Raw genomic sequence first — 12,373 nt, 5'->3', positions numbered from 1 at the left:
CCGGTAATCCCCAGTGGAGCAGCCCCGCTCTCACGTAGAGACCCCCGGAGGGCAGGGCCGCCCTCTCCAGAGCCCAGGACACCCCCAGGCCGAGTTCTCCCGCACGGACCCACGGCCCGGTAACCGGGGATGAGAACCCGGCGGTGGCGGGACGGCGCGGGCGGGCGCGGCAAACAGCGCAATAAAGCGCCCGCCGTGCCGGGGGGCGGGGCCGCCGCCACTACACCGGCGGCCGCACGTGACCACAACACCGCCCGCCCGCTCCCATTGGCTGCGCCGGGCGGAGGGGGCGGGGCTAATGGCCGCGCATGCGCCTTGGTAGGAGGGGCTCTCCATTCATGAAAAACGGAGGGAGGGGCCGTGGCCACGTGGTGGTCGCGGATCTGAGCGGGAATGGGAAGGGGGGGGCGGAATGTCCTGGTCCTGTGTCCCCCCATCCCCCCCACAACCTGTCCCGGCACGGAGACACCCAGGAACACCCACACCTACCAAACGGCTCCTGCTGCCCGAGATCCCCATCGCTGCCTCCGCCAGCCCCGGGACCCTCAGCCCCCCGGGGATCCCCAGCCTCTCGTGATGCCCGGCTCAATCATCAGGGACCCGCAGCCTGGGAATACCCAATTTCCTGCAGTGCCCTACCCCAGCCCCGGGACCCACACCCCCCCGGGCATACCCCAGCCCCGGGACCCACACCCCCCCCTGGGGATACCCCAGCCCCGGGACCCACTCCCCCCCGGGGATACCCCAGCCCCTGAGCGCTGCATTGCTATTCCCCTCACCAGAGGCTGAGTCACGAGGTTGTCTCCATCTGGCCAAAATTCGGAAGGGAAAGTGAGGGTTTTTGCCAATCTTTTTGCCAGGAAGGCCAGGGGGAAGTGGGCTCCCTACTCCAGCACCAGGGACCCCCAAAGCCCCAGAATGTCAAACCCCCAGGGGTCCCCCAAACCCTGCAATGCCCTACCCAGTTCCAAGATATCCCAGCTGCTCAGGATGCCTGACCCCCACCCCAGTGACCCCCAGACCCCGGGATACTCCAACCCCTCAGGATACCCAGCCCCAGGGACCCCAGCCCCCCAGGATGGGCAATTCCAGCCCCTCCAGACTCCCCAGCCACAGCTCCAACAGGGTCATAGACTTTCTTTATTTTCCCAAACAATTAAATAGTAGTATTTCTTTTGGTTTTTTTTTTTAAACTGAAGTGGTTAAAAGCAGGCTGCCTCCTGCCCCGTGGGGTGAGCCCCTCTGCCAGGGCAGGCAGGCATGGGCGACATTTATATTACCTTTTATAAATAGAAAAATAAAACTCTCAAGCAGGGCGGGTTAGCAGTTAGCATGGTTAGAGTTGGACCTGGCACGGGGTGCCCGTGCCCGTGGCAGACACCCAGTGCCCACTGCAGACACCCATCCAGCCACGCTGTGGGTGACAGGGCAGACCCAGAGCAGGGGGACGGGCAGGAACTGCTGCCAAGTGCTCAGACTTGGGGTGCTTTTGGCATCCCCCCAGCTGGATTTGGCCCCAGGGCCGGGTCTGGTGCTGCCTGGCTGGGGTTTGACAGGCACCAACCCCAGCCCCAGTGCAGTGGTTAATGAAGCAATAAATACCAGGGGGGTCTGGGGACAGGGGCCCAGTCATGGGGGGCTCTAGGACACAGCAAAGGGCTGAGCCAGACCCCTGTGCCCCTCCACCCCATGCCCCAGGGCAGCGCTGAGCCCCAACCTCCCCACAGCACCGAGGGCACCCCTGTCCCTCCTCCCCAGATCCGAGGGGTGCCCAGGGCTGGAGCCCCGAGTTTGGCATGCGGTGTGTGGCATCACCTGCCAGGAATGGGGGGCAGGCACCCCTACACCTGCAGGGCCTCGTGGCCCAGCACGCCCCCGGCCAGCCGGTAGAGCAGGCGGGAGTACCAGTGCATGCCCACCTCTGGCACGGTCCCGTTGCCCACCTCGGGGCGGGCTGGCAGCAGCGAGAGGAGCCCGTGGAAGAGGCGGAGCGGGGCGAAAGCCCGGTGGGCCCAGCGGTGACTCTCCAGGACTGCGTAGCAGGATGCCAGCACCCCGTTAACCAGCAAAGTGCCGTGGGAGGTGAGCGGGGCAAAGACCCCCACGCCGTCCTCCCGAGAGACCCTCAGCACCCTCGTAGGGCGCAGCCCCTGCCCTCCAGCCCCGTGGGCCAGCACGGCGTCGCCCGGGCGCACGCGGCGGGCGAAGATGGGCAGGAAGGCGGCGGAGCCGTTGCTCTCCCCACGAGCCGTGAACACCAGGTGGGATGGAGTGAGGAGCAGCCGGCGAGCTGGGCTGGCCGTCTCGATGGCCACGAAGGAGGCACGCTGGCCCAGGTCCCGGTGGAGGAAGAGCAGCACCTCGGTGGGCACCAGGCGCCCGCCTGGCTCGGCGCCCAGCACGCGGTCGCCCCGGCGTAGCTCAGCCAGGCCCCGGTGCTCGCCGCTCTGCAGCGTCACGGTGGCGTGGCCGGGAAAGCAGCCACCGGTGCGGACGGCCAGCGAGTTATCTGGGAGGATGGAGAGAGCTGTTGGTGTCCCCACCGGTCACCTCCACCTCCAGAGGGGAAACGGCGAGCCCCGGACCCCCCAAAGCACCCCCGGAACAAAGCGGGTATTTTTATTTTCCAAAGCTCCCCCAGTTCCTGCGTGCAGCTCCTGAATGCTGCAGGGCCCCTTTGTCCACCCTGCACTGACGCCCTTTGTTCCGGGCTCCAACGGTGACATTTATGGCCATTTTCGCTTTCTGTCAATTGGCACTTCTGGACTGGATGGCAACTGCTGGCTGGAGCAACTGTGGGGCTGTGGGGCTGGGGGCTGCATTGCTATTCCCCACACCAGGAGCTGAGCCACAAGCTTGTCTCCATCCGGCCCAAATTTAGAGGGGAAAGTGAAGTTTTTGCCAATCAGGGGGTCAGGTAGGCCAGGAGGAGCTGGGCTGGGGCCAGACACCAACCAGAGCAATGCTCCCACACGGATCCAGGATGTCAAGGGGGAGCAGCAGGGGCTGTGGGCTGGGATGTTTATGGGGATGGCAGCCCCCTGCCCTGGTGGCAGCCCCTTCTGCGTGGTACCTGCTTTGACAGAGACGTGGATGTGCGCCTTGGACTCGTAGTAGACCCAGTCGAAGCCGGCCTCCACGGCCAGCCGTGCCAGCATGCCGTACTTGTGGCGGTCACGGTCGGACGTGGTGATGTCCAGCGCCCTCCCCTCGTAGTGCAGAGAGTCGGGGAGGTGGTGCCCATCTTCATCCCAGCCCTCTGTCACCCTCAGCTTCACCCCTGGCCACATGTTCATCACGGCGATGGCCAGCGAGTTCACACGCTCCTTGCAGCGCTGTGGGGACACCGGTGTCACTCTCGCCACGACAGACAGGGACAGACAGACAGCAGGCCTGCAAAGGGCTCTGAGGGAGCCCAAAGGGGCTGCTGTGGGGATGCCTCCCCAGGGTGCAGAGAGGGTCACGGCCAAGCTGCCCCCCTGGCTGGATGTGGGTTGAACTTTAACGTGTCCCGGGGTCCCGTGGTGGAGCTGCTCCACGGGCAGCCGGGCAGAACAGGCAAGGGACCGGGACGGGCACCGGGACGGTGTCACCTTCCCCGCGGCCACGGCTGTGACTGATTAACCTGGTGGGGGGGCTGTGAAGCAGAGCTGGGGGCAGCTGACCCTGAACCAGCCCCAAATCTGGGCTGACAGGGAGAGCAGGGCAGTTCCGGGGTGCCTCTCCCCATCAGCAGTGGGGTGCAGGGGTCGGGACTGTCCCCTTACTCCCCCCCCGCAGCCGCTGATGTCACAGCGTCCCTCAGTGCCCCAGTGCCCCCCCCCTCCCCCGTTCAACAAAGCGGCTCCCGGGATCGCGGGGCGGCGGGGGCGGGAGTGCGGGGCGCGGGGCCGGGGCGGCCGTGCCGGGGGGGGGCGGCAGCGGCGGGGGGGCAGGAATGCGCTCGGCCCGGCCCGGCCCGGCCCGGCCACAATAGGCGCCTTCCAGCCCGGAGCTGACCTCAGGCCCCGGGAATGCCGCCGCGGCCACAAAGGGCCCTTTCAGCCACCCGCACCCCGGGCCGGCTCCGCGCCCGCGGCTCCGCCGGGCCCCGCCGCCTCCGCCGTCCCGGCTCGCGGGAGCTGCCGGCGCCGCCTGGACCACTCGCAGCATCCCCCGTCGCCATGGCTACCGCGGGGCCGCCCCTCGCCATGGCAACCTTGAGCATCCCGACGGGCGCGCAGCGCGTCCCGGGCTCCCGCCGCCGCGGATTCCCCCCGAGCAGAGTACGGATACCGGGGCCTCCCCCTCCGCGCGGGGCGTGGCGGCGCTGGGGGAGCGGAGCCGCCGGTACCTCGTGCCCCCGGTGCCATCCCGTCCCGTTAACCCCCGACGGTCCCGAAGGCACCGGAGCCTCGTCCCGGGGCTCCGGTGCTGCCGCGCCGCTGCCAAGGGCCGTGGAAGGGAGCGGGGCACCGGGGTGAGGCACCGTGCAGCCCCGGCAGGGACCCTGCGCCCCAGGGAGGGTCGGTGCCGCCCGGGAGGAGCCGTGAGCCCCGGGATGATCGCTGCGCCCTGGAGAGGATCGGTGGCGACCGGGAAAGCTCCGTGAGCCACTTGGCGCGTCGGTGCCGACTGAGAAAGGTCCACGAGCCCTGTCGAGGGTCGCTGTGATCCCGCCCATCCCCCCGCCGCCCCCGCGCCCCCGCGCCCCCGGGAGCGAGGCCGGACCGGGCCGGGCCGGGCGCAGCCCCCACCTCGGTCATGAGCCGGTCCGCCCCCGTGTTCTCCTCGTCCTTGAAGATGATGTCGGGGTTGTAGTTGGGCACCAGATCCCTGAAGCGCTCCGAGCCCCGCAGCACTTTGCCCTCCGCCTTCCCGCTCGCCCCCAGCGTCTGCTCGGGCACGTTGGGCACGAACTGCTTGTAGAGCAGAGGCGAAAGCTGCCGCCGCCCCAGCCGCCGCCGCCCCACCGGGCCCCGACCCGGGCCGCAGCCCAGCACCGGCGCGGCCAGCAGGCAGGCGGCGAGCCCGAGCAGGACGAGGGCGAGCGGCCTCCACCGGGGCATCCCGCCCGCCGGGCCCCGCTGCCTCCGCGGGTCCCGCTCAGTCGCCGGGGGCACGGGCGGCTGGGGCGGGCATGGTCCCGGTGCGGTGGCCCCGGGGCTTTTAGATGGTCGCGGTGCCAGGGGCGGGTCGGCGCCGTTTCCTTCTCACACCCACGGTCCCGTCGCTGCTGCGGGATCCGCGGCCGCTCGGGACGACTGACCACCCCCCCGTACCCCCCCCCGCCGGTGCCGCCACCCACTCGGAGCGCCGCCGGTTGCGCGCCCACGGTGTCAGCAGCCCCTCGCCTGCACCCCGGTCCCGGGAAGTCCCCGATACAGCCCCAGCCTTAGGGAAAGCCCTCGCAGAACGGCGTCCCAGCACCGGGCACCGGCACCCAGCTCCGGGCACTGCCCTGGCACTGGGCACCTGGTTCCTAAGGCTGTCCCGGGACCGGCACCGGGATCTGATCCCGCGTCCCAGTCTTGTTCCCCGTTCCCGTCTAAATCCCGCGCTCTGGTGCCGCCTCCTCTCCACGGTCCCTGCACTGCGCCCCGGTACCGGAGCCCCCCCCTTATCCCATGCGAACGCCGCGATTCTGCTCCTGGGAATCTCCTGTCACCGCCTGTTGAAATCGGGGACCCCTCACTCCCGGTCCCGGTCCTTCTCCTCCTCCCGCTGTCCCTTGCACCGAGGATCCCTCGTTATTCTAAGGCTGCGCCGCCGGTGTCCGCACCTGCTCCGTCCCCTTGGCACAGCCCCGCTCCCGGGACCCGCTCCCTGGCACTACCCCGGTCCCCTCTGCTCCGTCCGACCCACGGTCCCGGTCCCCGTTCCTGGCCCAGCCCCCGGTACCGGCTGCCTTGGGTGCTGGTCGGCACCGTGCGCCGCCCTCAGCCGCCCCGGCCGGGCTGCCCCCACCGTGGCCGCTCGGCTCCGGCGCTGGGCAGCCCCGTCGGGCCCCGCCTCGGAGCCGGCCCCCGGGAGCGGCGGCAGCGGCGGCCACATCCCCCGGGGCCGCCCCCGCCGGGCTGCCCTGCCCCGGCCGGCCCCTCCGCGCCCCGGGACCGGGGCACCCCCGGAGCGCGACCGGGCTCCGCCAGGGGTCCAAGTACCGCCGAGGACGGGGCTGGGGGACTGGCACCGGGCTCCATGGGCGCCTCCAGGAGCGGGGCACTCCCGGCACCGGGACCGGGACCGGCACCGGGACGGTGCCCCCAGCGCTCCCGGCCAAGCACCCAAGGGCGCTGCGGGCCCCGCGAGGGCGGGGGGCAGCACGGGGTAGTGGAAGGTTGGGAGTGGGTCGGAGGGGGGGTCCCAGCCCCCCCCAGCTTCCCCGCAGCCCCGGTGCCAGCCCGGGGTGACTGGGAGGGGAGCAGGTCGCGGGGAAATCGCGGGCACCGATGGCCTCATTTCCTGCAATATAAACCAGGTTTCCTGTGCTTCCTGCTCGGCCCCAGCCGGGGGGGGGGGCGAGGGGGGGCCTGGGCCCCCCACCCCCGCCATGGAGGGGCGGGGGGCGGCCTGGCTCGGCCCCAGCCGGGGCAGGATGGGCGGGGGGCCGGTTCCCGGGGCAGTTTCCGCTCTGGCTGCACGACCCTCCGTGCCAGGAGGCGAAGCCTCTGCTTTGCCCCTCACGTTGGGGAGCTCAGCCCGTAGCCCAAAGCCTCCCGGAGCTCCCCAACACCGCCGGGGTCCCTCAGCCCAGCCCGGGCAGCAGGCACGGAGTGGAGCTGCCCTCGCCTGCAGCCCTGCCTGGAAGAAGCTCGTTAACCCCAACCAGGAAGAGGGTTAATTATGGCCCCATAGGGCCCATAAGGAGGGGCAGGACTGTGACCCCCCCACAAGGCAGGGACACCCCACCCCTGCCCCTTTCCGACTCGGCCCTGCCCTCGGGAGGAATAAAACCCCCAGATTCAAGTATTTTTATATAAAAACCACTCACTATTTATTTCTCCAAACAAGTTCTGTTGTAACAGAGACCAGACATACTCATCAGATCAAGCAGCTGGAGAGGGGGGCTTGTCCCCTGCACCCCAGGACTCCCTGTTAGGGACCCTAAGGACCTCAGGGTGGACAGGGGACAACCAGTGTCCCCCTGCAGCCCCAGAGTGACACAGGGGTGGAGTGTGGAGTGACTCTGGGCACAGGACCCCCTTCCACAATGTCAGGACAGGTGGGGCAGGGTTTAAAATTCAACCAGACCCCAGGGAGCAGCCAGAGGAGGTTGGAGGGGGGGGGAGCCAGCCATGGTTGCATGAGGTATGTAAATGGGGGGTGGGGGGGCTGCAGCCAGCACAGCCTCGGGGGGACCCCACACCCCTTGGGGATGTGGCTCAAGGCCAAGGCTCAGTAGCACAACAGCTGAGACAGAGCAGGGGGGGCACCCCCAAAGGTGCCTCAGCTTTCCCTGAGGGGCTCTGATGTCCCTGAGGCACCAGGCGCTATCAGGGCCAGCTCTGTGGCTGGCAGCCACCCTGGTGGCCACCACAGTGAGGGAGGGGACGGGACATGTCCCTGTCCCCCAGCCCTAGCCGGGCTTGCTGCGAGTCCGGTAGCGCGTCACGGGCAGCGGCAGCTTGTGCAGACCTGGACACGGGGAGAGTGTGAGACCCAGGGTGGGGGACACGGGACACCCCAGCAGCCACCCCCGTGTCCCCGTGTCCCTGTCCTCACCAAAGGCACGGATGAGCTCGGCCTGGACTGCCCAGGAGACCCTTTTGACCAGGCACAGCGTGGTGAGCCCAGCAAAGCCCATGTTGTACAGGAAGACAATGTAGAAGTTCCCCAACCAGTTGAAGCGGCCAAAATCCCCCAGGAGGTCAAACCGGGTGATGCCTGCACAGGGTGGGGGTACATTGGTCAGGGCACCCCAATTTTGGGGCCACCCCCATCCTGGCATCCCCCTGATCCCTCTGGGAGGCTCACCCAGTGTCCTGGAGAAGACAGGCAGTGCTGAGCTGAGCACCAGCAAGGAGACACAGTTCCCGATGATCTGGGGAGAAGGAGGAGGTTTGGGGGGGCAGTGCTGCTGCAGGGAACCCCCAGACTGGGGAGGGAACTTTCCAGATGCCAGGGACCTACTGCGGGGTCCTGCCTGGCAGTGGGACACTGTCCCCCCGTGTGGGGACTGCACAGGGACACACAGAGTAGGGAGCAGGGTCTTGCACCCCCAAAGGAGCCCCCCCAGCCCCGTCCTGCTGCTCCCACCTTGGTCAGGGGGGTGTCCTGCCTCTCTGGCAGCAGCCGAGTGAACAGAGGGGAGCTGTAGAAGCCCACGACAGAGGAGAGCATTAGGTAGCTGCAAGGAGTGTTAAGGAGGAAAACAGGATGGGCTGGCACTGGGAACCATGTTGGGGACACAGGGGACATCGCTGGGGACACAAGTGCCCGCCTGAAGGATACAAAATGAGGACAACCTGCAGCGCAGCTCCAAAGGAACCAAAGATGGAGAAGGAAACCTGGCCCAGGGATGCATCCTGCAGGAAGAGGAGGGAGCAGGTCGGGGAGGAATGGTCCCCAGAGCAGCCAGGGACACGACCCCGAGCTGTCCCACGCCCCCAGGAGGGTACCTGGATCCCCCGTGGCATGGCAGCATCGTCCAGCAGCAGCTCCAGGACGTGGAAGCAGACAATGAGCACAGAGATGCCCTGGGAGGAGCAGGGAGGGAGTGAGGGCAGTGGTGAGGATGGGGACAACCCCCAGCTCCCCTGGGAGCCCAGGGCCACTCACTGTCAGTGCCAGGAGGCCCAGCATGGCCAAGGGGTAGCCCAGGTTCCTCTGCCAGGGCGACGCTCGGTGCCGCAGCTCTGTGGGGAGGAGGTGCCCAGGTGAGAGAGGGGCACAGCTCCCACCCCAGGGCAGGAGATTGAGGGGGCCCCAAAGTGCCAGACACTCTCCCAGACACTCCCAGCCACTCTCCCTCCATGGCTTGCCAGGGGCCAGTGCTCCCAGTGCCAGGCTGGAGGGCACCCAGTGTCCCCTTCCCCCAGGCAGGCTCCTCACCCAGCTTCCTCCTCTTGCTCCGGATGGCAAAGAATTGCTCCCGCAGCATCTCCATGTCCAGATTCAGCCAGCAGGAAGCTTTGCCTGCTGGGGAGAGACCCAAGGGGCTCAGGAGGGATGAAGGCTCCTCTGTGGTGGGGTAGAGGGGCCCCCAGTCCACCCTGCCCTCCCCTTTGCCAAGCAGCTGCACCCACCAGAGCGGATCCTGTGGGACACAGCGGCTTCCTCAAACCTTGTGCAGCTCAGCTGCTCATCCAGGTCTTCCAGGAGCTGGGAGGGTGGGTGAGAAGCCTGTGTGAATGGCAGCCCTGGGGGCAGTCACCCCCAAATGTGGGGCAGAGGGATTGTGGGGTGACACCTTACCCGGGGTTTCACCAGCAGCTTCCCAGTGACAGTGAACATGGTGGAGAGGCCAAAGGGGGTGCACACTGTGGTGGAAGGAAAGGCTGAACAGGAGGTGCCTCGCCATCCTAGCCCTCCCCACACCCTCAGAAGGATCCTGGAGGCTTCAGCCCCCATTTGGATGGAGCAGGGCCTCGCGGGGGCACAACTTACACAGCAGCAGCAGGACACCGAAAAGCGAGATGCAGGAGTAGAGGTAGGGCAGATAATATTCCCAGAGATCTGCAGAGACAGCAGGATCAGGCCAGTGGCACCAGAGATCCCTTGTTGCGTTCAGTGCCAGGGTCTGAGCCCAGCTCACCCACCGTAGAGCGACTGGCGACTGGCAGCGTCGTTGCCCACGATGGCAGAGGCCACCCAGACCATGCCCAGCACCAGCAGGGTCAGCAGCAGCAGCACCACCGACGTCTCATACACCCTGGCCATGATGCCCTGCAGGAGCTGGGTTAGCAGGGAGGCACAGAGAGGGGGACAGGGGGGACAAGTGCAGGATCACCCACCTTCTTGGATCCTGCAAACCCCTCTGACTCGGTGAAGAAGTAGGCAAAGGGCATGAGGAAGACCAGGGACATATTGGAGAAGAGGAAAACCAAATTCCAGAGGCCTGGAAGAGGGGGAACAGCATGGGGTGAGCTCCCAGGCAGGGCAAGGCTGACCCACAGAGTTTGGGGGCACCCCAGGGTCACCCACCATGAATGAGGGAGCCGTTCAGCCACTGGATGTAGTAGTTCTGGGGGAAGGAGAGCAGCACCTCGTTGCTGATGATGGAGAAGGGCAGGAGCAGGACAGCACCCAGTGCCACAGCCAGGGTGAAAGTACAGAGCCCTAACCTGCCAGAGGGACAAGCACCACCTCTGGCTCAGGGCTCCTCTGGGTGTCACAGCCCAGTTCTGCCCCCCAGCACACGGTGTCCTGGCTGAGGAAGGGGACAAGCAGGAACTTACGCAATCCTGTTGACAGCAGCATCCTCATCATCGTGAACTGCGGGGACAAAATCCCAAACCAAAGGACTGGGGGAGGTAGGGCTGCCCAGGGCATCGCTGCCTCCCCCTGCCCAAGTTCTCCCCACTCCAAATGCTGCAGAAATCCTCCCAGGGAATTCTGGCTTTGCTCCCACCTGGGGCAGCAATTGGTGTCACAGTAATCAGGCTGTGGTGGGACTGGGGATGCTGGGGGAGGCCAAAAGCAATGGAGGAACAGGAAAAACCCTCAGGAGGATGAATGTGGCTATCGAGGGCTGCCTGGCTCTGGCAGCTCCCACTCTCTTACCTGCTGTGAAATCCGTGTGCTTCTTAAAGTGGGTTATGATGAAGTGGCAGAGGATGTAGAGGCTGGCGAAGAGCAGGGCACAGATCTGTGGGCAGAGGAGTGTGGGCAGCGTGGGCATGCCCTGAGGGCAGCGCTCCTACCCCGGCTCCTACACCAGGGGATGCTGCCAGCCCTGGGGCTTGCCAGCTCCACCCTGTTTGTTTTTCCACTCCGGGGCCCGGTTCCACCCCACTGGTGTGCTCAGACCTATCTGTTCAATGGGGACTGCACCCAGGGCTCACACATGGGTGCCCACAAGCTGGCACAGCACCCAGCCCGGGGGGGGAGGGCTGAAAGCCCACCCAAAGAAGGTCTGGATCAGCCTGTGCTGGCAAATCTATGACCCCGTGGGACCTCCCTGAACTGCTGGATCCCACAGCCCTGGCCTTGCTGGCAGAGCCACGAGGACAGCCTTGAGTCAGGAGCCAAGGACATCTGCGGTGTCCCTGCTGCCCCCGCTGGAACGCCGAGGTCAGGCCAGCGCAGGCGATGTTCAGGGAACACGGCGACCTTTCATCCCTCTGGGAACGCGTCAGGATGAGGAAAGGTCGCCTGAATCCTCCACCTTGGCACAGGTGCAGCGGGGAGCAGCTGTGGCACCTCCCTTCTGCCTGACTGGGGGTGCTCTGAGCCTGCCTGAGGGTGCCCAGGATGTGCCAGTGGGGTGCCAGGGAGCCCCCAGAGCTGGCTCAGCTCTGCACTCCCAGAAGGCCAGTACCCAGCAGGTCCTTCTGCTCCTGCTCCCACCCAGTGATGGGTCTCAGGCCACAGGTTCTCTCCTGACACGGGCTCTACCCCACAGACCAATGCTCTGACTGGTGAGGGGTCCCTCAATTCCTCCTCTACGCAGTGAAGTCGGGCTAAGCCAAGTTTTGTGTGCCAAGCCAGGGGCTCCTGGCTGAGCTGTAGCACCCCAAAATGGAGGTCTGGGGGGCTCCAAGGCAGAGCTGCCAGGCTCTGGCCACCAGCTCCTCCCTGTAGGCACTGAATGTGGCTGTGGCAAGGTAGCCTTGGCACTGCTGGTCACAGCCCACTTGGCTGCCATGCCCGCAGCACCCCCAAGGCCCTCAAGAGATGTCAGGACCAGTACATCCAGGTCATCCCCTCCCCTGAGCCTGTGGCAGCAGGAGCAGAGGAGCAAATCCAGCTGTGTCCGAGGTTTAGGGGCTCTGTAGGGTCCTGCTGACCCCGAGCTGCTGGTCGGGGGACCAGGACAGAGCCAGGAGCCTGTCCACCACAGCCCAGCACTCCCAGCACAACGGGAGCACAGCTGGGACCGCTGGAAGCGGCAGAGGGGTCGCGGCAGGGGCTCAGTAGGGTCCAGCCCTGGCACCCCGCTATCTGCTGGGCACACACGCGGCCGCGGCGGCTCTGACCCCGATAAGCACGGGGTGTGGAACTGCCACCGGCGATCCCGACGGGCTCACGGAGGGCTGCGAGCTCCCAGACCCCCTTACACATCTCCCCGCCACACCGAGCCCCTTCCCCGCCCGCCGCCCCTCACCGCGGCCCCCGGGCACTCACGATGCATTCGCGGACCCTCTCGTGGAAGAGCTGCTCCCGCACGGCCAGCGCGTCCTGCTCCACAGGGGCCATTCTGCGGCCAGCATGGCAGGGCCGGCCAGGGCTGCGG

General features: G+C 66.9%; 2 protein-coding genes across 3 annotated transcripts; both read right to left on the bottom strand.

Annotated features, from left to right (window-relative positions):
- Nucleotides 1-1,749: 1,749 nt before the first annotated feature.
- DHH (desert hedgehog signaling molecule) lies at nucleotides 1,750-5,048 on the bottom strand (the record flags this gene model as incomplete). The annotated part of the gene is made up of 3 exons (XM_084223437.1): nucleotides 1,750-2,509; nucleotides 3,074-3,335; nucleotides 4,737-5,048. 3 exons carry the CDS (start codon nucleotides 5,046-5,048, stop codon nucleotides 1,842-1,844), a joined length of 1,242 nt encoding a protein of 413 aa, XP_084079563.1. The 3' UTR covers nucleotides 1,750-1,841.
- A 1,964-nt stretch (nucleotides 5,049-7,012) lies between these two features.
- LMBR1L (limb development membrane protein 1 like) lies at nucleotides 7,013-12,356 on the bottom strand. 2 transcript variants are annotated; one of them, XM_084223450.1, is made up of 17 exons: nucleotides 12,265-12,356; nucleotides 10,702-10,786; nucleotides 10,377-10,413; nucleotides 10,123-10,262; nucleotides 9,933-10,036; nucleotides 9,738-9,864; nucleotides 9,586-9,654; nucleotides 9,394-9,458; nucleotides 9,225-9,300; nucleotides 9,031-9,117; nucleotides 8,758-8,834; nucleotides 8,598-8,675; nucleotides 8,431-8,504; nucleotides 8,236-8,326; nucleotides 7,954-8,020; nucleotides 7,702-7,863; nucleotides 7,013-7,614 (listed from the first exon to the last, which is right to left on the bottom strand). In XM_084223450.1, the coding sequence occupies exons 1-17, from the start codon at nucleotides 12,334-12,336 to the stop codon at nucleotides 7,556-7,558; spliced, it is 1,470 nt and encodes a 489-aa protein (XP_084079576.1). In that variant the 5' UTR covers nucleotides 12,337-12,356; the 3' UTR covers nucleotides 7,013-7,555. The 2 variants fall into 2 exon arrangements, with proteins under 2 accessions (XP_084079576.1, XP_084079577.1); XM_084223451.1 differs by having other exon boundaries at nucleotides 9,031-9,114.
- Nucleotides 12,357-12,373: the final 17 nt, after the last annotated feature.

The sequence above is a fragment of the Fringilla coelebs genome (assembly GCF_963513975.1).
Source record: "Fringilla coelebs genome assembly, chromosome: 30".
NCBI classification, from domain to species: domain Eukaryota; kingdom Metazoa; phylum Chordata; class Aves; order Passeriformes; family Fringillidae; genus Fringilla; species Fringilla coelebs.
The sequence above is the reverse complement of the archived record's forward strand: the minus strand, read 5'-3'. Positions and strand labels throughout refer to the sequence as shown.

What these genes read in the sequence shown, in the direction of transcription:
- LMBR1L (XM_084223450.1), bottom strand. Translation starts at nt 12,336, where the DNA reads ATGGCCCCTGTGGAGCAGGACGCGCTGGCCGTGCGGGAGCAGCTCTTC. An exon ending in AGAGGGTCCGCGAATGCATC is followed by an intron (nt 10,787 to 12,264) that starts GTGAGTGCCCGG and finishes CTCTGCCCACAG; the next exon opens with ATCTGTGCCCTGCTCTTCGC. An exon ending in AGCTGCTGGTGAAACCCCGG is followed by an intron (nt 9,301 to 9,393) that starts GTAAGGTGTCAC and finishes CCACCCTCCCAG; the next exon opens with CTCCTGGAAGACCTGGATGA.